Source organism: Phalangium opilio, unplaced genomic scaffold (assembly GCF_054372755.1).
Source record: "Phalangium opilio isolate 3A_F unplaced genomic scaffold, DU_Popi_V2 ptg000070l_1, whole genome shotgun sequence".
NCBI lineage: Eukaryota > Metazoa > Arthropoda > Arachnida > Opiliones > Phalangiidae > Phalangium > Phalangium opilio.
This window is the reverse complement of record NW_028324182.1, coordinates 8,682,188-8,707,764: the sequence shown is the minus strand read 5'-3', so window position 1 is coordinate 8,707,764 and position 25,577 is coordinate 8,682,188. Positions and strand designations below refer to the sequence as shown.

Sequence of the window (25,577 nt, the reverse complement as noted above, 5' to 3'; positions counted from 1 at the left end):
AAATTACATAAAAAATTGTGGCAGAACCTGGGGCGGATAAACGGGGGTAAAAATCATCATATTTTTGTGGCGTTTACTACTACTACTAGTAGTCTCTAGGGGGTGATTGGCGGGTTAATATACTTCTTAAAAAGAAGTTCACACACATACGCGAGCGATTGGTTCAAGTTAAAAGTCACCCTCATGGGTAATGATCTGTACATTTTTTTAAAGCGTTTTTTTTTCGGGAAATACAGTTATCAATCTTGTCTTAATTCTTAGCGATCATCTCGTGATCTCATGCGCACCCGCGTTCCCTTCCCGCTTTTTTAAACGAAGGAAATGCCAGAGAAGCGAGGAATATAGATGATTTCTAAAGGCAACCGATATTCCCGAGGAGTACGCGGAGAATAGAACAGATCTGAATGGACGGAAACTTGGTTAAAGTAACTATATGAATGTTTAATTTCAAATTTTCCATAATTCTTTAATACTGCAAAATTTTAGCTTCACAAAAACCTTATTGCATTTTCAAGAACTATCTAAATAATGTTTCAAAATGGGATTGTCTAGACTTAACATTTAATAATAGATGTCCTTAAGTTAGGTACCCCAAGACGGAAAAGAAAAGCTATAATAGTTAGATTTTAGCGCCAGTTCGTCGACTGAAAAGATGGGGAGAAAAAGATGTGGAGGAAAAAAGGGGCGGAAAACCTTCGAGTCAATCGTCTAGATCTAACGCAGTTCCTAGGAAATATATGACATTTATACCTAGAAGACTCGTCACGAAAAGAATTGGTTTGGATGAAAAAAAAATTTTCACGATGACAAAGGCTTATTACGATGAGTGCTCCAAGGTTATCGGAATCGACCTTCAATAAAACTGATAGAAGAATTATTTCTAGCATGAAGTAATTGGCGTCTTATTTCTCTAAGGTACGTAAACTCTTACCCAACGACTTTAAATTGAAAATAAATTTAAGAAGAAGATGGGGAAATGGGGAAGAAAAAAAAACGGCGTTTCACGGAGCAGTGAAAAGTAGTAAGAGAAACTGACACGCCCGCGTCTTCCTTATAAAACTTTTTAAAGTTTCTCTTTCTCGGTGTTTTCCAAGAAGCTTCGAGTCACTTTTGCATTATTAATGAGATTCCGGGACCGAAATTTCGAAGAAACTGACTTTTTAAAAGTTTAACTTAAGATTCCATCTATAATTCCGGAAAATGTTCTTCCCTTCATCCAGCCACCCAGCTATCCTGTTTAATAGATTTATCTAAAGAAATATATATAAAAGGGCAAGGGCATGGACTTTACATCTATACTTAAAACGTTTCTCAAAATAGAATATATTAGAAAGCAGGACACCGTTAGAACGGAGCGGGATTATAACGAACCAGTAATAAATATTAAGTAAGTTTATCTTGGCACGTGAGAGAAAGTGACACGTTATTTTAATATAATTGTGGAAAATTACGAAATATATCATTTGACCTTGGAATGGACTTTAAATTTGAAAGGAAGAAACATTTCATAAATATAAATACAGATTTTTTGTACAAATTAGATTTTTTATTTTTTACAAATTTGAGGAAAAAAAAGAGATAAAATATTCAAATATACGGGTCGATTCTGAATACCAAATTAGGAATATCTGATATCAAAGTTCATGAATATGCTTTGAACAGTTTATCGACACTGTAAATCGATTAATGAGGGAAATCGTAGACGATGCCTACTTTGCTAAATCTAAAATTAGGATATTTGATTACAAAAAAAAAAAACAGAGTATGGAAATTAACATAGAAATTTGGCTGACTTTAACCAAGGCCCGAATCTCTCCTATCTCTAAAGCTAATTCGCTTAATCATAATTTCCGGTAATAAGAAACGAGCTCACGATTGTAATAAAAAAAAATAGGATCCCCAACTAGAAAAAAATGGAACGCTACGCCATCACGAGCAAGGTGGCTTTGTTCCCTCAAGAATTAATGGTTCTGTAGGCGATCAATTGGGCGGCACTCTCCTACCCCCTTCATTCCCGCCAAAAAACCAGTACTTATAACGCCACCAGGATTCAAGTAGTAAAATTCTAATCAGAGTTTCGCGTAATCGTAAAAAAGGATTAATTAAATACCACAGCCGCTACAGTGTAGAAATGTTTCAGTGCAAAAATGAGGTAAATCAAAGTTCACTAGGTTCATAATTGAGGGCACCAAAATTTGTTATCAAGCGCAATTGCGCAAAACTATAAATATCCAGCCGCATATAAAAATATAATTTTTTAAAATTTCTATCAATTTGAAATTATGTCACTGGAAAACTGTTAATTTTATTGATTTTTCTTTACAAATTTTGGAACCTAAATTAAATTTTTCCCCCTTTTATGTGGAATTTATGGAATTACCACATTTCTGCGCGAAATCACAGCCAACTACAGCTCTTAAAAAATTAAAGCCTTTTTTAACGTTTAGGCTATAGCATGCCATATCCCTCTCTCTAAAAAACTAAGTAAAAAGGGTAGAAATGAGGTAGGAGATTTTAAAGGTAAGGATAAAAAATAAACCTTTTTTATTATCACGCCGTAAAAACAGGAGGTAGGGATGTCCCTTGCTCGTAATAGATTGCGGAACCATATCTATACGTGGCTATCTAGTTAACGGCTATGTCGTCTCACGCCTCCATTCCACGTATATCTGCATTATGAGCCAGATAATTGGACAACGGGGAGATAGAAGTAAATGGAAACGGCTATATCCCATCCCATGAAGATCAAACCGAGATGTAAGGAAGAATCGGAGATATAAGACTATCAGCTTGCTGGTCAAAGTGGGAATCACGTAAACTAAATAGTTAATACGTGTCTCTCCCCTCCATCTAACGCTCTTCAGCTTCCAATGGAGAAGTTGGGTTATGTACGGTATGTTACTTTAATGTTCGGTCAGTTATAAAAAAGATGTAATGCTTTTGAAAGTACTTTGGTTTTAAAACTAAAATTACTCCCTGAAACAGTTTTGAAGGTTTCTAACGACGTTATAAATAAATGATTTTAATAGAGAAGATGGAACGGCCTCTTTCGGGAAATGTAGGTAAAAACAATAAAACTATACGACAAATATTTAATATACGTTGTGGTCCAATATACTTAAGAATTCGATAAAATTAAATACGCTTATACTACATTTTCGTGGAACGATGAGCTATAAAATGTCACTAAAACGAGCCAATAGATTTTATGAATTTAGTAAATTACTCCTGAGAGAACCAAATCAACTCAAAAATATAAAATATATAAATGCATCCCGACTGAACGTTCGCCGTTTTATAATTTATGCTAACCAAACCTTCGCTGTATTATAATAAAGTACGAGTGATAGAAACTAAACCCATTGAGGCCTCCTTTGGATTAAGTTTCTTAAGTCATATTAATTAACAACGGTTTATAATAATACAACTAGACATTTATGAGACAATAATTTGGGATAGCGTAACTAACGACGTAAAGAGGCTATTCTCGAAGGCCGAAAGGGGTAGCCGCAATAATTAGGCGATATTTGACAATCAGAGCTATGGCCAGAGCAAAGTTTTAATCGAATGAAAAATGCAAAGGAACTGCTGGCGGCATCAATTATTCATCTCGGGGCAAGCTCCGTTCAAAGGGGTTTAGGTAGGGGAGGGAGGGGGTAGTTCTGGCCCGGGGCAGAGGTATACGGATCCCGGCGCAGAGGTATACGGATCCCGGCGACGTATCTCAACCTTGTTTAGGGGGTCGTTCGTTCGTTCTCCCTATCTATATTATTCCGCTACTAATTATCTGGAAACGTTAAAACGGAAACGGTGCCACGTTCCCAATCCCAATTAATCAGCTCACGGTTTGGTCCCGCGTGCCCAAAAGCCAAATCTATAATCTACAAGGAGCGACACTGACACTTTTCCCGCAAACCTGAACAGTGCTTATTAGAAACTATCGCGGAGAAGTTAGTCAACGCAGCCTGAAGCTTTATGGCTGAGGAATTTTCACCACTCCGTGAAACTTATCGGGGATAATGACGCGTTTAGTACAATATTTATATACAAAATCAATCCTGTACCAGACCTGACTTGTCGTCACACCCTGTACGTTTCCACAAAATCCCTCAAACACTGGCATGTTAACAGCTAGCGAAATGGCCTGGCATTCAGTTCTACTCTTTGGCCAACGGGTTAGTTCCTCATCACACGCTCTCTCTCTCTTGACGCCATGATTTTGATCCATTACGTGATGGCAAAGGCCCAAGGTGCGGTGTTATAATAGCCCATACACCTTACGTCTCCCTAAGTAGACTTCCTGCGATATAGGGGAACTTCTCGCCCATTCTGCCTTGGAAGCAGAGACTATTTCAAATATATGCTATTAACGAAGAGACGGGAAGTAGGGCGAGATATCATACCGGCAAGTATATACTCCGAATTTACGAACTAGAGAAGGAAGAGGTTGCGAGAGAAAACACTTCCCCACTAACCATATTGGGCTATACTAGGTGCACCTGCTACTTGTCACAACGTTGAACCCGGGGGATATCTTAGTGAAGTCATCGTTAATAGTGTCAGGTATAGTACACACTGAAGGGACAGAAACCCATCCGAAATTTTTCCTTCGTCGTCACACTTTCCCCCCTGGCTCGTTGGTAACCAAGTTAGCGCCGCTGTACCTCGAGCCCTTAACAACTAAACGCGTTTAACGAATAACGAAAGAAGCCGCTCTAGTATAGCCTAAAAGGAGCAGCCCGACATAACTCCAGAGTTGCTACGAGATGATAAGCTGAATTTATTATTACCCGTAAAGGAGAGATATATCTGATATATTTTTCTACTCATCTACGGAAATGAAATGGTAAAGTCATTTCGTAGGAGTTCGTATATCTATAAGAGAACTCTTTCGTACATATTGAACCGGCTCCATGGTCGATGAGAAAACTTGGACTCTGTCTCTTTAGCGTCGTTATCTAAAGCGTTGCCCCTTAGTTCTAGGGAACTACCTTTCTCTACATTCTCGCGTCGCATCCATCCACCCTTTTAGTCCTTTTTCATCCCTCTTTCTTCATCCTCCCCCCCCCCGTTGATTTATTGCGGACCGATCGAACGAACAATTTGTTTCTAGGCTTTCTTGTCATCGCGAACTAAGCTAAGCGAAGCTTCTTCTTTTTTCTTTAGGTCTTGCCTGCCTGGCGTTCCAGCCTTCCAAACCTTAAAAGATAGAGACGCAAAGCGAGGGTCGAAACGCGACGAAACGCGAACGAAATACGAGGGGGAAAGGCCGAGAAGACAAGGAGCGGGTACATTATATCGCACACGCAGGAGTAACCCTTTTCCTTTCTAGCGAATCCTTCTCTGAAGAAGAAGCCGCATCTTTCCTATCTTTCCCACCACCTTTCTACTCGCGCAAGTTTTTCTTTCGCTCATTCTTTCCGATAGCATTCCCATAGTTATTTGCCAATAACTTTTTTTTATTATTATTATATGGTAAGTAGCTAACATTTTCATTCTCGAAGAGAAAGAGACGTATTGTACGATAAATGGCAACTATAATTAAATATAACTCGAAGAAGAAAGGAATGGAAGGATAAAGAATTTATGAGAAACACGAAAGAAAGTGGCAGTTGTAAAAATAAACGAAAATAAAGAAGTATGCGAAGAATTATTTATTTATTTCTTCGCAGAAATATGGAGTGATAATGTACAACAAATGGCTCTTTATACCAAAATATTATGACCGTTATTGCACGACTAGAGAGCAAAATTATTATATAGTCTCGTCCCTGCCTCTAGAAGTTTGCGAGACGCTAATAATAATAATAAAACCACAAATATACACACGTACGTTATTATAATCAATGTATTGTATGAATTTTCCCAACCTAAAATTCGAAGAGAATTAACGAACTCCAGCCTCGGGCCTTTGGAGAAAAAATTGCGGCGAACTTCCTTACATCTCTAGACTCTAATTGGAGTATACTTCTTTCGCTTAATGAATAAATGCATAATGTATTTCGCCAAAGTCTTTTCCCAGCAACCAGCCTGCCAGCTTCGTAACGAAATTAACTGATCCAGAAGAAGGCTAGACCCGCATTTGCCTCTTTTACTCCATCCTGACTCTTTAAGAAGTCTAAGAAAAACTCCGATATTTTTGGCGGTTGCGAAGGCCTTAAACGCTCTTTGATTCTGTCGCGGATCTTCACCACCTACTACCCCAAAATCGATAAGAGAATAAGGCCCCTTCTCTAATTAAAAAAACCGACACAAAAGAAAACTACCATCCCCGACTTTCTGCAATGCAGAATAGAAAACTCGCATTTTTTCAGCACACTTTTTTAAGGCAGCGAAGAAGAGATTAGTAATTGATTTAAGAGAACTAAAAACCACTACGGTCGGGATTACTCGATTAGAACTTGATTAAAATGACTGCGGGGATGCAAAATTGCAAGGGGAATATACATTAAAAAGATAATCCCTGTCTAGTCTTGGAAAGTTTTTTTAATAGAACCAATAGGGGTTTACGCGTTAAGTATGAAAAAATGGTAGCTACTGTTGAATTGAGCGCAAAAAAATGGGAGAAAGCGCATTAAAAATAAGATTTCCATTTTTATGGTTGAAAACCGAAGCAGATAGAATATCTAAGCCCTATTATAATTATTTTCGAGAAATGAATAACGGAGAAATTCGAGACTGGAATTTTAATTAAATACTAAGCTACTTTATCAACGTTATTGTTCTTTCTTATTAGATTTAATATTGCGTATCGTCTTTGACGCGTATACGCGCAAAGCTATATCAAGGTAAGAAATTTTATTCAGAACTCGGATAAGCGAAGGTACGCGTGGATTTATATCATTCCCGGAGTTTCCAATTTCCTTATCGCGTTTTCGTTTGTTTTCCTTTCATTTCGTGTTTAAATAAGGAGCGGTTCTGAATATTTATTAAAAGAACATTATCCAAAGCGGTACTGTTATTCTAATAAATAAACTCGACCTATATTAAGCATTACAACACGCAAACTCTATGTACTAATTGCAAAACTTTAACAACATTAAGCATTGCGAAATTATTTATGATAAGCTAGGAACCTACATAAGACCCAAGAATGTTCGAATATTGAATTGCAATATTCCTTATCCTTTATGAAAGGGCACAAAACGACTCATTGCAAAACGTATGAAATCATGGAAACCTACGATAGATATTCAAAAGGTTCTCAAGCCTTACATGAGTTCTCGACACGGGGGTATAACAAAGAGAGAGTAACACAAGCAAAACAATGTATCCTAATCGATTGTAACCTTTTTTGTGACATAATATAACATAACGCGCGCAATTTACACATTGTGTAACGAATATGTTAAAATAAAAGGCCAAGGGCTTTATAAGATCGACTTTTTTTCTGGTGCGTATAACAAATGCACTAAGTGTATAAAAAATGCACCCATCGTGAAGCTGTCCTTACGCTTTTCAAGTTTGTAAATGGAAATGAGGCAGCGACCGCGCGTACGGCATAATGGTTATCGATTCATTCCCAAAGGAGTCGACCGAGGTCGGTGGCTTTCCCGAAATTCAACCTATCGACCAAAATAGACCATTGTAAGAAATAGTTGCTATTTAGGTATGATAATGTATGTAGTAATAGACTATTGTAGCATATAATATATTTAAATAGCCTACACTTACGAAAGAAATATATATATATTTGTAGACATTCACAAGGATATCTTGTTTTTCACAGAAAACCCGTGAGCAGCAGTGAAATATTTCTGCTGTTATTTTAAATCATATAAAATACTTTTTTTAAATATTTGCACACACTTGGCTTAGCAACCCGATCCCTCAGTTCGAAATAAATAAAATAAATAAATAAATAACTTTATAGTCAAAATGCCTTTTGATAAATTTCATATTCTCGTTTCTCCAACCTCGGTGTGCAGCAGGTAAAACACTTCTAAAGGCGCCTATTGAAAATACATTACCACTCGATCCCCTTAATGCTGGCTTACATCTTACCTTTCAAAATTAGTTATTAATGCAATAACTAAAGAATGCTGATTAAAATAATAATTGCGGTGCTTTCATCCCAAAGCACCGTTATTTGTTGTCCCGGGTACCTAAACAATGGGACGCGCATTCTTATACTTTTAATTACCACGCAGTCCAGTAAATTCCTTAACGGTGTCTCCCTATTGTACCCAATCCTATCGTAATGTCAGCGTTCCTAATTTCTTTAATCTTTTTTCCTTCGGGTCTTGTTCCCGCTGTGGAATCGCTTTTTTCTTTCGCCCTGGAGAAGAGGTTGAGGCGAACTCGTGGCTAAGGACAACCCGGATGCTAGTTTTCGCAATTAGAGTATCTACGTCCCCTTCTTCCACCGACCCAATCTTTCCTCCCATCACTGTGATGGGGAGCTTCCTTCTAGAAAGGGGGAAAAAGAGGGGCTAGGTTTTCGGAATCCGATTTCTTCTATCTCTACTATACGTAGAAACCCTCGGAGGTTTGGTTTACTTTGTCCGCAAAACCGTATGGCGTGTAAGTACCGCCACTATAACCTAAATACCTTCTAAATAGGCAAACCTATAACGGTGTATACATTTATGTGCACGGTATGTGAAGGATATAAGTCCGAAGTTATCGGTTCATTCTTGAAACGAACAGTACAAGTAACCTTTCATCATCAACGTTTTTCTGTGCCAAGTTTAGGTGCAACATTCTTCTAAGAAGTTTTACTTTTAATCGTGCTTTTGGAACGAAGAAAGGTTAAAAATACTGGCAATCATTGCTTAGGATTTAAAAGTTGTTTAATCTAAATGCACTTTTTGACTTAACCAAGTTAATTTTCTCCGGTTCCATTTTCCCAAGAGGCAGTCGGTAAGGTTTGGAGAGCAATTATAATTATAGCGGTTGAAAACTTATGGTTAATCTACTTGCGGTAACATCAAACGATGTAGAAAAGAAAAAAGGAGTAAAGAAAAAAAATGCCGGGAGAAAAAGGTCATCTTCGACGCTTGGTGGATACCTTTAACGTCGAGCTCTTTAGTCTCCCTAGTCGCGACCCCGTACGAAAGAGGGAGCCCGAAAGATAGAGCGGAATAGAGGAGAGAGAGAGAGAGAGAGAGAGAGAGAGAGAGAGAGAGAGAGAGAGAGAGAGAGAGAGAGAGAGAGAGAAGGCCTAGGTTTCGAGGCGCTGTCGGAAATACAACTATTATAAAGGGGAAAAGGGGGAATATCGAAGCCTCGGCCTCCGGAACGCGCGCACGGACCCTTTTACCCCGTAAGAGCGAGAGTGGAACGAGCCATCAGACGCCGACCAATCGAGCAGGATAGGAGAAGGCGCTCGCGACGCGCCGATTCCGAGGAAGCTCTCCGAAAATCAACCTCTTTTCTTAACTCGATCCCTGGAAAAGTTGATCGCGCTCGTGGAAAAGAAGAGATCTTTAAGAGAGAAGGAGAAAAAGCCGGTCAACGCGTCGCTACCCGAATTATTCTAAGCAGCCGCGTCGTAAAAGAAATCTCGGGAACGCTTCAACGCGCAAACCCTCCTAGGCCTTCTTCTTTAGTTAGAAATCCGCCACGAATAATGGAATTAACTACTTTACCGGCGGAGGAGAGAGCTTCCACGTTTACGGAAAGAAAGCACCGCCGGAAGCGATAGGTTCTTAAGAGGGTTTCGATTTCGCGAGTGTTCCTTCGTTCGTTCGTACGTACGAACTTTAAAAAGTGAATCTCGACGATAAGACGAAAAGGATGGAAATAAGGTTAACCTTCTTGAGCTAAAATTGTTTCACGCGTAAATATTACCATTTGGATAATTTAAAAATGAGTGTTATGGTGCTCTCAACTATAAAACTGTTTTGGGTATGGATACAATTGGAAATGGCTCTTTTAATATATCAAAGAAACATTCTAGGTAAGTTATTCCTATCAGTTACAACTCTAGAGTCTAATTTATAACTTGAGCTAGTTTTGGAGAGGGCGGAAAACGAATAATCAATGGCTACGAGACCAAACTTCCAAATGAGTTAAATATAGTCGGTAATTGCTCTTAGGTATAGACGGAATATTTCGTCGAAATAATTTATGAGTCTGAAAGCTCGTAGTCTCGCGCTAGTGAATACGGGAAACCTATTCAATATAATGAAAAATTCGAAATATTTATTCTAGATAAAATTATTTAAATTTGAAAATTGAAAAAGATACAAATATTAACATTTCGGTTTCTGTAGGAAATAAGATCATGAAAAATACCCGATTTCTCACTTACACTCATTGAATTATAAATAGATCTCATTCAAATTTAATTAACTTTTCGATTCGTTCAAATCCTAATTACTCGTAAACAAAATTACAAAATGAGAGTAGGAATCCGCGAATCATTTTAAATATTTTTCCGAATATTGTAGACCTCTCAAAAAGTCGTTTGATTTTGACTCTGAAGCCTTCTACAATTGGATGCAGTCGCGTTAAAGGAAATAGAATTAGGTTAGGCAACCCGCGGCACAAAACAGACTCAGCTGTAGTGTGGTAAAATTTCTATTCTCCTTCAGTTTCCCGAGCTATAGGGCCTAGTAGGATATAGTTTTCGAAGTGAAGCGGAGCAGCGGCTTATTTCGCGAGCAAACAGAAGGAACGAGCATCAAGAGAGGGGTGCGAAAGCTCAGTTCCCTTTGACGAATTAGCAAACGCGCTCGATCCGGGCTGCTGGAAAGAAGCTCCTATCTAATTTAAACTGACAACTTTAAATATGATTAATCCCCTTCTCAGCAGCCTCTACACTTACATCTCGGATTAAATTTAGTATTCGAAGGAAAAAGAATATTTATAACAAAGATTCAAGGGAAGCTTGTTATCTATTCTTTGGCGTTAAATCTTGGACCATGAAAATTGCCGTATTTTCTAGTGGACGTGAGGCGTGAAAGACGATCTGCACGTGATATGCCAATTCTAGCATGCACGTGTGCAAGTCCATTAGTTTTGTAACATGGCTATTTTAGAGAGTACAAAATTTAAAAATGTTAATCGCGATATACAGTAAGACGCTGAAAGTGGTTTTTTTCGCGCAAGATTTTTGTCTTAGAAACTTTTAAAAATGGGCAAGCTTATCTTAATGGCGTGGGTGGGAGGTAGGAATATTTTTCGGGGGTCGTTTAGCGTTTAGGCTAATGGGTTTTTTGCTCGTTCATTCGCGTTCCTGGCGGGCTTGTCTAAACACTACAGGAGTACCAGCGAGTAGTTTCACGTCAGCGACAGTGAAAACAGCCGTAGTGGGCCACCTCGTTCATCTTCCGTGTGACATGGGTAAACCCGATACGGATATCTCCCTGGTCTTGTGGTACAAGGAGCTGTCGCCGTTCGCCATCTATACGGTGGACGCCCGTTCCACCACTCTTCAAAAAGCCCCGCATAAAATCCACCCGGAATATTCGAAACGAGCCTTTTACAACGTCTCGGGCTCGGCCACCGCCGAAAGTTTCCTTTCCATCAATCCAGTCGCCGAGACGGACGCGGGCGAATACAAGTGCGTGATCGAGTATCGACGCTCGAGAACCAAGGAACAAGAGATCACCTTGAAAGTCATAGGTAAGAACAGTGTAATATATCCCTCGTATACAGTGTCTTCATTTGCCAAGAATCCTTCCAAAAAGTTGCTTGATGTTACTTGCACCAAATGAAATTGTACAATTAAATCGTATCATTTCTTGTCAAGTCCCCTCCTACTTCACATATAAACCATCATCTTGGTTCACAAAAATAAATAGGTGATCCATCTTTCTCTAAAATCTTTTGAGAAAAACCAAATTTCCTGTCAGAACCTTGCTTTCATTTGAACCAACTTCTACAGTATAAATACACAATCCCACCAAATAGTTCAATCAGTCAGGCTCTCAAATAGAGTATAATTAAAAATTTGGTTAGTCTGGAAAGATTTTTTCGAAATCGGCTTATATAAGCATGGATCTATCCAACCCTTTAACCCACGCAGTGACAATGAGATATTCCAACCGTAATCTACATGTAATAACCCTTCTAAAACTAATAGCTTAAATTCCGACCGTAATTAATAGTCTAAGGTAAATCCTAGTGCGCGTTTCGAGGGAAATTGATAGCCTTCCAGCGATAAATGTTAGATTTGGATCAAAATTCGTTTTATTTCCTTAGGCAATATTAAAATTAATCGGGCACCCATTTTCTCTCGATTGAAGACGTTCATTGAAATAAATTACTTTCCTTATCGATTAGACTAAAAGGGGTCAAAACTAATAAATAATAACTGGCGTGGGAGGTCAAAGAGATCCTCCATCCCTCTTTCTCTCTCTCTCTCTCTCTCGCTCTCTCTTTGTAAAACCCATCGATCGTTTGACTTTTAAAGGCGTTAGCCAAGCACCGTCCATGGGTTCCTTTCCTTCGACATTCGAGCCACGGCTTGGGTTCGGTATTAAAGTTTCGTTTAAGCCATTCCGCTCTTATTTCCACGTTCACCCCACACTGTAACAAAATCAGAAGACCCCTAACGTTCCCCCTTCCTATACACCGAAAAGGAATTAATTTCCTGTAGAGTGCATGAGAATTTAAAAATACTGTTGGCTTGTCAAACTTTTAAAAGTTAACAGTCATTTTACAAGATTAAATATAGTACAATTTTTGAGCTAGTTAGCAAAAAGTACATTAACCAGAGGTTTTAACAAAAGAAAGTAAACAGGTCTATATTTTATGTGTGTAAAGTATTAATTGGTTCATAAAAATATTTTGGTACTGTCCAAGCGGTTTAAGGACTACAGATTGATATTCTCAGTTTCGAAGTACAGGTTGACTGTTTCTAGCACTCCTCCTCGTTACTTTTGTCATTGTTTGAACTGAGAAATTATCCAAAGATAATGAATGAGGCTAACTTTAACTTCAAGGAAAAATCCGATTCCAAACTTTAACTCGATTTTACAGTTTGGACAGTTGTTTAGAGAAAGAAGACAAATTCGCCGACTGGAATGGCGTTGTTAGTCGCGCGCCGTTGTAGGTGAAAACCAAAAGTAGCTCGGGTGGTTTAACTTATTTCAGCCAGAATTAAAAAGGAATATTTTAATTTTGGAGAAAAGTCGCGAAAAGTTGAAACTGTTGACAAGGTAATTTCTCGGGACACAATCCTAGCCTTATATATAGGAGTTTCCTGGCGAACCATTAAAACCGTTGTACGAAATATATGTACTGAAATGGGGGAAAGAAGCTCGAACGTAACAGTACACTACACTGACCGTAACCGGTGACGCGATTAAGGAGTCAACAGTTTGGTGGTTGGCAAATACCCACCCCTTTCCCGCTGAAAAAGACAAAAACACCCTCCAAAAATCCGGGGTAGAGATATTGTCTGTCAAGTCCTTTATTTTTAGAAACGTATGCTATAATTCGACAATTCCTCATTGGGTTTAAAATGAAGAACTATCTCATACCTCACTTGAATATTGAAAGAATAAATATCATTTTATACCACTAGTTTTATGGCAAAATACCTTTTAGTTAAAGTCCAGGGATTTACTTATTACATTGTCATTTCCTCAAAAATATTTACACGTTTACGATTTCGGTATATTTAGTGGTAGCCTGACATCGCAAGTGACAAAAATTATTCAAAACGCAATGCGGATCTGTGGTAAGTCGGGTAACAGCCAGACGCCATTTAAATGCGGAATTCCTCTTTTCACAGACAATTATAAATTGTAAATACTCCGGGTGGTATTTGAATATATTCTATGTAAAATTCAGCGCTCGCATTCATTTGCAAATTAAAACGACAACGCCACTTAAAGGGCGTGACCCCTCCGGGTGTCGATTAATCATAGGAGCTAAGGAAAACGTCAAAAACACCGCCACGGTCGACACCCCCACGCAGTTGGACAAACGAGCGAAGCCCATTTTTCCCCGGCGCCAACCCATTTCCTCACACCAGCAGCCCAAAGAACGGTATTAAAGGACGAGTAAATATGGTCCACACCTATCCCTTCCCTATTCGGAAGAATTAGAAACCCTACCGTACTGACAATTAACGAATTAAGGTCCCTCCGTGACATCGGTTGGATTGATTTCCCGTGCCAAAAGAAGGATAGCTATACTCTGACCCATTATCCTCCATTTCTCGTTTTCGAAATTGAGCAGCCAATTTGCCATTACATTCGCGTACGTACCTAGGGGTTGCCCGCAGCGAGATTAAACGGGAAGCTTCGAATAAAAATGAAGCTAATTTTTCCCTTACAACAACAGAACTCGGTATTGAATTAGGTAAAACACACCGTCCCCCATCGTTACTTGAATCTGTATGGTGATGTTTTACAAAATTAATCGTAATAAAAATAAAAGTGAAGTTACCATCCATGCCTATTAATATTAGAAAGGACCAAACCAACAGGAAAGCGTACAACTATTGGGAAGAACACTTGGTAACTTTGAGGCTTATTACAGTAAAGTAGCACTTGCCATTGCTGGGGTAACAGAATAATATTCTCATGGATAAACAAATTTCATCCCGAAAAATCAATTATTAATTTACCTTTTCCTAACCAAAATTGCTCGCGTTCAAATTTGCCTGGGTGTAATTAAAAACTAATTAAATAAGGATTCTCATTTTCAGTTGAAGGTAATGTACCTTACGGGTACCCTTCGTCAACAAGTGTTTTAAAATTGAGTAAATAGCGGGAGTGACTTCAGCTAATTAAATCTGGAGGCAAAAATGAACTGTGCTAGTATCATTAGGAGACGTAATACCGAGTTTAGCGAGGACGAGACCAGCTTGATGGTCCCATGGAAACGCCCATTAGATTTCACTATAACGGATTATAATTCCTGGACATTCGTATGAAGGTAGCTAGCTCGGACCTATATATAATTTAGAACATTAAGAGTGGTGCTTTACAGAATGGATTAGCTATGACTGTGTATAATACTTGCGAAAAAAGATACGTAAGTTTTTGTCAGAACAACTTTGTGACTAGAATAGTCAATTACAGGTCTTACAAAACTGCAACCTTAAATAATATTTATTTCTCTATTCAAATATAAATTTAGCAAAAGGAATACAGAAGGGAATCTGCATATTCTGTAGGAATATTCCTCTGGCTTCGAATAGCTAAGCAATGCGAGGCTGCAGAGGGAAAATTGGGATGGCCACTAAGGTATACGAGAATGTTTGCCAAAAATAGTCCTAGAGGTAAAAGGCTGGATGTTGGAAAGAGCGTTGTTTGGGGAGCCATAGTACACAATCGCGCAGATATAGCCCTGTATATTTGGTCATGGTATTGATCTTTCTTTGCGGGGTTGATATATGTATAGCTGAGTAAACGCCTCAAACCGACGGATAATATTCTAAAACGATGAGATCCCGAGCGGTTACCGTCGAGAAACCAACCTCTTGATGGACCGCGAAAACGGGAAGAAAACTATAGTTATATATATAGACGAAAGAGATGCGAGGGATGGGAAGATGAGAAGCGATTGGGAATTCTTCGGGAATCTTTAACCGTTTTTGGGGGTTTTTAACCTGAACAATAGACCATAAACGTTCTCATCTGAACATGACGCGATCGGAATTAAACTATAAAAAACTTCATAATTTTATGATTGATTAACCATCCCGGTCTCTAATTTTTTCCGATTAGTGTATGGAATTATAAAACATAAATTTTTTCAAACCAAGCGCGTTTTACAGTTCTAATTTTCAATTGGAGCTTAGGGCGAAAGTTCAATCCCAATGAAGTCTAATTGGTCTTTATACATTTGCGTTATTTTTCGGGTTCGTTTATGGCGGTGGAGGTCTACTGCTACTACTACTACATTTCAATAGTTTTTGCGTGAACGCGGATTTCGCAAAAAGATGAAGCGTGCGTGGCATGACGCGAACCCTTCTTCTATTTTCTCCGCTTTGAGAAACCTAGGCTCCCGAAAAGAAGCTCCATCGTTCGGATCGGGTGGGCGAATCCGAAGCCCAAGCGATGGCATGAATAAAACATGGGGGCCAACGTCTCGAGCCTGTACATACCCTATCCTTCTCCACCCAATACCTTTTATAAAGGCAGCTTCGTTCCGTGGAATAATTTCTCGTTTATTCTTCACGCACTCCCGACTGCCCACCCTCTTTCTCTCAAATTGTACTGAGCCTCAAAATCCCCATGAATTTAAGAAATTCTCCTAAGACAAATTATGGAACTTCAATTTAAACTATTGATAATATCGTGATTTTTCTTCGTAATAAAGGAAGAAGGCATTGTTTTAGAACTCCTTTTCAGGAACAAAACGTAACTCAGTTAATGGAGGTTATACCAACAATTTTTATAATATACTAAAATAAAATTTATTTTAGTTTTTCTTAAGTCACGATACTCTCAAGATGATTGTTTAAATACCTATCTCTGTAAATTGAACCCCCTCTTACTCCGCTATAGGGTAGACCCTTTTTTCCGCTATTACTAACGGTTGAAAAAGGATAATTCGAAATTCGAAGTTCGCGTTTCGACGGAGTTTCGAGAGGGTGAAATATTTTTGAGCTCGCTGATAGATGCCGTGTCCGAGAAAGGGCTTATTTTACTGAAAAGAAAACGGAAGAAAGACCAAAAAAAATATCATAGCTAAGCGCAGCTTTCCGCGAAGAAATAGAAGAAGTCAGAAGACGAAATAAAAAAAAAAAGAATCGAGGATGAAATTTTAAGATTTTTCCGAAACAATGTTTAATAGGGTGAAAAGAATTGCTAGACGAGGCTTAAGAGGATACGTGCCAGTGATTCTATCTCTATTCTTTATTCTTTTATCCATGTACTGGGGGAACCTAATGGAGTTGCTTCTGTCTACTTCACGGGTTGACTACAAATATTTTTTTTTGATACCAAAGGTGTTATGACAAACTTTTTCAGTATCTATTTTCGAACGAGAAGTGTTTTCAGACAAAACAGATTTTGGAACTGAAATAAATAGGAACATATTTTATCTTTTTAACTTCATACTTTGTGTAATGGTTTGAATTTATCCATCTCTATTATTGTTTTACCGCTTCAAATATTCATATCAAAACTCGGAAAGATGGTAATTAGCACGAATTACCGTATAATGAAAATTAATTTGAAAAGAGCGCTATGAATTTTATGTCGCAAGGAAAGAAGAACTGTACATATTTTGAACAAACCTTTGTCTAAAGGTATGAATTATCTTACCATTTTTATTTTACCGCTTCAAATATGTATATCAAAACTCAGAAAGTTAGTAATTAGCAGGAATTCTCGGGATAATGAAAATACATTTGAAAAGAGCTCTTTTCATTTTATGTCGTAGGAAAAGAAGAAAGGTACATATTTTTGTACCAAACTTTGTCTAAAAGGTATGAATTATCCATTTCTATGATTATTTCATATCTTGAAATACGTATGTCAAAACTAAGAAAGTTGGTAATTGGCATGAGTGGCCTGGATAATGAATATACATTTGAAAATTGCGCTTTTCATTTTATGTCGCGGGAAAAGAAGAAATATCCTCCCTCTTAATTATAACTTCCACGAAAAGCCGGGATAAATTTATACAATACTAATGAAAAGACTCAAATCTAATTAAGAGATAAGCGAGTAGGAGCTTCTTCTTGAAATATTTCTTACTCTTCTTGAAGCGCGAATGGAAAGCTAACTTCGCGCCAAATTAAGATCCGTATACAGAAAGAAAACGAGAAGGAAAAAAAAAGAGAATATAAATCTCTTCGTTTCATATGAGGACTGTTAAGATTGTCGCCACACTGGTCAAAATGTTGAGTTTCTGTCTTGAGAATGCGACTTATTCTTAGATGAAAATATTGCTTAGCGACTGGCTTTAAAAAAGGAAAGTATACTCTATACCTAGAGGAGTTCTTCCACAATCTCACACTGAAAGAGTGTGGAAATGTTTGTACCACCAGTATTATATTCCCACATTCCTTACCATACAACCATAAGTAAAATAATTCCCCAAGTATTTAGGATTTTATTCCCTTGTATTGTTTTTAAATATTTCAAAAAGGTAACTTCAAACATCTTTTCTCTGTTTGTAAACTCTGACGACAAGGTTCGAACCACTTCCTTGAAACTTAGTAAAGAATATTTTCATTTATGGTAAAACTCAAGCTGGAAAATGTATTTCTTTCATCCGAGAAGACTGAAAGGTAGATTACCGTATAAACAGCGTCTCATTGCTTCTCTAGAGTCGGAATCTCGGATTTTGACCTCGAACGAAACGAAAAACAAAAAAAAAATAAGAAAAAGAGGGGATATACAGGGTGTTTCTGGAAAGTCTGGCACAAATTAACAGGCATGTTCCTTGGGTCAAAAGAGACCGAAAGGTCCTATGACGTTTTGGGGTAAAGCGCTCCGTTGCGACGTTATGGGCTCTCAAAAGTAAGCCGAAAAACAAGGAGATTTTGCAGAATTATAGCACTAGAATTGTGGTTTTGACCCAATTGTTTTCGATTATTGAGCATAAGGCAATGATCGAAATAAGTTCAAACCTAGTGGAAGACAATGAACATGTTAAACGACCAAAAGCGTTAATCCCTTTGTTTTAGTTAATGATTGTAATTAAAGGTAAGGAAAGTAGCTCAGATATCGGTTACTTTAGAAAATTAAAGAAATTTACGGAGATAAACCACGTGTAATTAGAGTTAAATAATAATTTATTTAAAACATCCAAATTAAAAATGAGACGTTTCGAGCCGCGGCTCGTCATTCAGTCTCTATCGGTTTCTTGTTTGTTCAGATGTACTGGTAACAGACCAGGCTTTTATTCTTTATTTCAATTAGACACATTACTTTTACAATAATTCGAATGAACCCCATTACTTTTACAATAATTCGAATGAACCCCATTACTTTTACAATATTAATTCGAATGAACCCCATTACTTTTACAATATTAATTCGAATGAACCCCTTAACCTTTACAATAATTCGAATCGAACCCATTAATTTTACAATAATTTGAATCGAAACCATTAATTTTACAATAATTTGAATCGAAACCATTAATTTTACAATAATTTGAATCGAACCCATTAATTTTACAATAATTTGAATCGAACCCATTAATTTTACAATAATTTGAATCGAACCCATTAATTTTACAATAATTTGAATCGAACCCATTAATTTTACAATAATTTGAATCGAACCCATTAATTTTACAATAATTTGAATCGAACTCATTAATTTTACAATAATTCGAATTGAACCCATTACATTTACAATAATTCGAATTGAACCCATTACATTTACAATAATTCGAATTGAACCCATTACATTTACAATAATTCGAATGAACCCCATAACATTTACAATAATTCGAATGAACCCCATTACTTTTACAATAATTCGAATGAAACCCAATTACATTGTTCTACAAAAATTGTTCAAAATGGGCACCATCAACGTGTAAGCAAACTTGCGCGCGTACGCCATGAAGCACGTTAAGGTACACACATTTAAGCCGTCTGTAAAAAACCTACAACTTCTGACGTTGAAAACTACCCTAATGTTTAGACCGACACAGCAGGGGGGAAATTCGAATTATTGTAAATGTAATGGGTTCAATTCGAATTATTGTAAATGTAATGGGTTCAATTCGAATTATTGTAAATGTAATGGGTTCAATTCGAATTATTGTAAATGTAATGGGTTCAATTCGAATTATTGTAAATGTAATGGGTTCAATTCGAATTATTGTAAATGTAATGGGTTCAATTCGAATTATTGTAAATGTAATGGGTTCAATTCGAATTATTGTAAATGTAATGGGTTCAATTCGAATTATTGTAAATGTAATGGGTTCAATTCGAATTATTGTAAATGTAATGGGTTCAATTCGAATTATTGTAAATGTAATGGGTTCAATTCGAATTATTGTAAATGTAATGGGTTCGATACGAATTATTGTAAAATTAATGGGTTCGATTCAAATTATTGTAAAATTAATGGGTTCGATTCAAATTATTGTAAAATTAATGGGTTCGATTCGATTTATTGTAAAATGTAAGGGGTTCATTCGAATTATTGTAAAACTTAAGGGGTTCATTCGAATTATTGTAAAGGTTAAGGGATTGTAAAAGTAATGGGGTTCATTCGAATTATTGTAAATGTTAAGGGATTGTAAAAGTAATGGGGTTCATTCAAATTATTGTAAAAGTAATGTGTCTAATTCAAATAAAGAATAAAAGACTAGTCAGTTACCAGTACATCTGAACAAACAAGTAACCGATATCTGAGCTACTTTCCTTACCTTTAATTACAATCATTAATTAAAACAAAGGGATTAACGCTTTTGGCCGTTTACCATGTTCACGGTCTTCCACTAGGTTTGAACTTATTTCGACCATTGCCTTATGCTCAATAATCGAAAACAATTGGGTCAAAACCACAATACTAGTGCTATGATTCTGCAAAATCTCCTTGTTTTTCGGCCTACTTTTGAGAGCCCATAACGTCGCAACGGAGCGCTTTACCCCAAAACGTCATAGGACCTTTCGGACTCCTTTTGACCCAAGGAACATGCCTGTTAATTTGTGCCAGACTTTCCAGAAACACCCTGTATGACTTCTTTCCAAGATCCGAGTTGTCAGGTATAATTATGAAATCTTTCCCGGGAGCCTAATGTAAGACGCCCTAAGGTCCAGGAGGCGCATCGAGCCTTGTTTGAATTTGCAATGTAAATGCGGAAGACTCTTGTATTAATGTCTTCGCTAGCGAATCTCCTTAAAAAGTTGGTAAGTTTATATCAGTAATAGTGGTTCCTTTTTTGCCAAATCATAATATTCCAGATGATATTGCGATCAAACAACAAGTCTCCGGGGAAATATTTTAGGTGAAAAGTTAGAGTAAATATTCGCCTTCATCCAAAAGAGTGTATTTTTGGATTTGTAGAAAAAGGAAAGAGTAACGACTTTTTTCTTCCTGTGCAGTCTGGCTTAGTTATTTGAATCCTCTAAGGTAGTATAGTTTTCGGTTCTATATTTACGTAACAGTGTATCCATGTTCCACTATTTTATGACATAAACTTAATTTTACTTGGAAATTTTACAACAAGCTGGAAAAGGGTAAAAATATCCCAAGTATGGTTGGTTCTCAAATAGCTAATGCACCTCATATACCATAAAGAAAACCGGTCTAAAGAAATCGAAGAAAAACCTTTTTTTTCCTTTCTGAAATATCTCGAATGTGTTTACTGCTCCTATCTATCAGAATTGCGTAGATATATTTAAAGGCTTCGAGTCGGGAGTCGAGTGTTTGAGTGTAAATGCCTGGAGCATTACCGTTACCTTGATAGAAAAAGCCATGAAAAAAGAAAGAGTAAATCACCATTGGGACGTCAGAAAAAACGGAGAAAGAGCAAAATGTTGCCGTCAAAAGAGACTAAGTGTGGATAGAGGCAATGGATAAAAAAAGTGAAATGGATCCTCTTTTTTGGGGTTTTCAACGGCTTTTACCAAAGCGAGACACAGGCTGCCGCGAGGTACAAAATTGTAGCGATGGAATACGTAGCGTTTCGAGTCAGAGTATACGAAATCGATGATAGGCCGCCACAAAAGAGGCCATCCACTAGCTGCAAACGGGGCAGAGTACACCAGGGGCAATATCGGGCCAATGTCACCGAATGATTCGGTGCAGGGCGACTCTGGCCTTGGCTCCCATCCTTTCAATATAATCTTGCAAAGACATTCCCTTCGAGCTACGAGACTCATCATCATCAAAAGTTCTTTTCTTCGGGGAAAACACACGACTAGAGAGAGAGAGACTTACAACCCTGGAAGCAAGCACCTATTCCAAAGGGTTGGACATTTGGTATTCCATAATGTCTTCGAGTCTATTAATTCTTGAATCTAAATCTCAATAAGTCAGTAAAATTGCTTTGCATCCTATTTCATAAAATGATGAAGCGTAGAACATTCTCAACGTCGTATTAGCTACTGTCCGACCCGTCGCAACCGAAAATGTTCCTATAGCACGACGCAACCCCAAATTGCCCGGATCTATTATGCCCCGTTTGTAGGCGCTTGTCAGCCCCATTTTTTCCAGCCTTCGACAAGGGATATTTTCCAAGTTTCCAGAGAGTATTTTTTTTCGTTTTCAAAACCAATGATGTTAAGTTTGAAGTTTGTTTGGCAAGGCCTTAGCCTGGGAAAATCTCTCTATAGCTTGTATTCATTCCCATTTGTCGAAAATGTCACGCATTTTGGGTTGCTTGAAAACGACGTATATTAAGAGTAAAATGCCCGCGAGACTTAAGAGAACGTAAGCGCAAAATTTAATCTCTCGATATCTTAAGAGTGATTGCGGATAAACTAATTTCTAGTTTTGCGCGTTAACGTTAAATCCTTAATGAACATCCGATCTTAATCTTTATATAATAAGCGTCATTTGCATTATCCTAAGTTTTGATTGTTGCGCTGGTTTGCTGGAAATTTTCAAGACATCAAAGAACTCTCTTAGATACCAATTTAAATGTTTTAAGTTCGGATTAATACTTAACTAAATTTAAACGTGGAAACTAGATTACATACTAATTATTAAGTTTCCTTAACACGTACGGCGAAACCTATACCATATTGGCGTAATAAACCATAGGAGCTCTTAATACCAAGACCCCAATAATCTTTCGTTCTCTCATTTGTCTTCCGCGAGCATAGGTTTAACTATTGCAAGTTCTATAGCCCGTGAGGATTCAGTGAGCAACATTACGGTAATAATCTTAAATAACTTCAGGTAGTTATTACTAATGACTTAACCAATTGCGTTATTAGCAATTAATAAACTCTATATTAATATTACACAATCATGTATTTCCCATTGTAGAAATTTACTACAAATTTCCCAAGAAAAAAAACGGTTTTGAATTGCTTTTGGGGCAAACAAAACACTAGCGTTAATTCAGATTAAATCCATGAAGCGTGAAAACAGCAACTGAAACATTCCTTATCCAATTGCTAATCGAGCTTTGGGCAGTACCATGAAGGCAAAACGATATTAGATATATTAGTAAGCCAGTCTCAAATCTAGGTTGGTTGTCATCGTGTTAATTTGATACAATCAGAACGCAGTCACACGTAAGCCTTCAAGCTTCAATCCTGGACAAGTTCGACTGTTCGAGAGACGGCAATCTACGGGGACTGACTTCGAACTCGTATATCAACTGCGTAGAGGGACGGAATAGATTCAATTGTATAGAGGCAAATCTTGTCAATCCATCCGATGGAATTGGGGAAGCCGAACCCTTTATCGAAGGTCTAATCCCGTGAAATTATCTCCATCAAAGATACCGAAAAGGGAGGAAACCAAGAGCATCGTGATAGAGCTCTATACTGCGAGCAAATTAACCTAAGGTTATGCGGATCCTAATTTACAGTGAAGCGAATATAGAACAGTGGGAAAACCTTACTCGTTACGGCGAATTTGGTTTGAGTTCATAAATAAATAAATTAATTAATTTATAAAGATACATTTCATTTTCGGTTCAATATAATTTAAGTGTGCCTCGAAAGATGAACCACAGTTTTAGGTTTTCCATGAGACAAAGCTTTTTTAACTGTGTATCAAGTATGGGTCAAGATCGAATTTTCCCCTTTAATTTGATAACATTCTATCGCGAACTTTTCATTTAAGGTATTACTGCTACTATAGGGGGTTGTTATAGACATGTGACAATATCGAGTGAATGCACTTCAAACTCTAGAAGACTGTACTTGGGGCTTGAAAAGTGCCCAAGAAAGTTAACTTGATTCGCGATATTATTGCCTATAGCGGGAATGGGAAACTTCCTATACACAACCGGGTAAAGTGTACAAAGGCGTCAACCATCTATTTGTCAAATAACTCGAGTTTCAACACCCAATATCAATAGACAAAGGTATATAGAACATCAGTCGAGTCTTATATAAACCGGATCTCGCTCGCGTGTAATGTAACGTGGGCTAGAAAACATTCCACTTACCCATAGGTTGTCCGTTGTCGTTGACCACCGTGCAAGGCTTAAGGTCAGGGACCTTTAATCTTAAGATTAAATTGCTTTTCCAAGATTCCAGACACTAGACTGACTGTATCTATGCTGCAGACGATGTGCATTTGGGTGTCCTAAGCCTTGACCATCATTTGAATCAACCTGAAATGAATTAAATAATTATAAATATTTTCATAAGAAAAAACCCTATGAAAGTCATTAAAATTTGTTTTTTTTTTCGTCAAATTTATGGGCTTATGATTAGTCTTCAATCAATAATTAAAATATTGAACACATTTTTATAAGGTTTTAGTGAAGTATTTTCAACACCATTAGCAGTTTCCCAAAGCAATATTGCTATTTGCTAACTCGTAGGAGCACATCCGAACCATTTATAGACAAAACATCTACTAGGCCTAGTAAGCATAAACGTCCCAGAGGAGTATTGTGTTTTAAAGATGTATTTCTTCAATCATTCACTGTTGAATTAAGAAAGCGTCAGGTTCAGAGTGTATCCACGCTTCGAAAGCCTTTTCATTTTGATACATTTGAGCCATAGCTAACAACCCAATTTTTGAAATCACACCTGTTACAAGGAAAAATTCAATTTATAAGCCTCAAAATTTTTAGAAGACTTGGAACCGGGGCGCTTTTTTCTTGCAGAAAGGTTATAGGGTACAGCGGGTCTGTCGTTAAAAGACCAAGGGGTCAAAGAAATAACTTCTTTTGGGGGGTTAAGAGCTGCCTGAAATCTTGACAGCGAAGGACAAGGCATGGTTATATCTCAGGGCAATTTTATTTACGTTCTCCGTAGTAACAAAGACAAGCGAGGCAGCCAAGAGGAAATAAAGAATGTCTCTTGGAGTACCATATTAAGCGACGGTACTACTTGTAATATTTTTACGTAGGATGGGTCTATTTTTCTCTTTACACCATTTTCTTCTATCTTAATTTATAATTTTTTTCTCGCGGTTTCGCTCAAGGTTTGTTGGTGTAAAAGAAAAACCTGAAAATCATGGAAACTTCTACTCGCGTGTGGTTCAGAAACCTTATACAAACAACCCTATTCCGGTCGGTTTTCTTTAAAGCTATCAGTAACTTCTTAACGTCATTCCATCAGGTTAAGCCTCGCCTGGCGGCCAGATGTCGTCGGAGCCAGTCACTCTCATTTTTTCTAACGATGGATTTTTATATCCGTCGGTGATCAGGGTGGCTATATGTTCCAATTTTATTTGGAGACTCCGTGACACTTTGACCCCCGGCGTCAACGAAGTAAAGCCTGATTGACCAGGGTCGGTGGCTATATATTCTATGTGAGGTTTCGAGCCGGGAAGTGTGTTTCATCTTCGGACTAACTTTTAGTTCCAGAAGAGGTTAGGCGGTCCGGAATTCTTTTCGGATTTATTTTGTCCTCGGTTTGTTCCAGCTCATTAAGTACCTTTTGGACAGACTGAGTGATCCGCACTATAGTGCGTAAAGAAAAGAGGCACAAAAGAGGAAGAGAGAGAAAGGTTTACGCTTTTATCCAATAAGAAATTCGCTTTCGCTCAAATAAACGCCGGACAAAGGAGAAAGGGACAAATGTAAGAAATCGGAAAGTGGGAAAGGGAGCT

At 37.6% G+C, this 25,577-nt stretch overlaps 2 protein-coding genes across 2 annotated transcripts in view; one reads left to right on the top strand and one right to left on the bottom strand.

Moving 5' to 3' along the window:
- LOC149661414 (uncharacterized) overlaps positions 1-24,126 on the bottom strand; it is a 318,208-nt gene extending 294,082 nt beyond the window's left edge. The window contains exon 1 of the mRNA XM_089842931.1: positions 23,959-24,126. The gene's annotated coding sequence lies outside the window, so the exon portion shown is untranslated. The remainder of the gene's footprint in view (positions 1-23,958) is intronic.
- LOC149661413 (neural cell adhesion molecule 1-A-like) overlaps positions 9,151-25,577 on the top strand; it is a 35,842-nt gene continuing 19,415 nt past the window's right edge. Inside the window, exons 1-2 of the mRNA XM_089842927.1 lie at positions 9,151-9,901; positions 11,209-11,571. Of these exons, the coding sequence (XP_089699053.1) occupies positions 9,811-9,901; positions 11,209-11,571 (454 nt within the window). The 5' untranslated portion in view covers positions 9,151-9,810. The remainder of the gene's footprint in view (positions 9,902-11,208; positions 11,572-25,577) is intronic.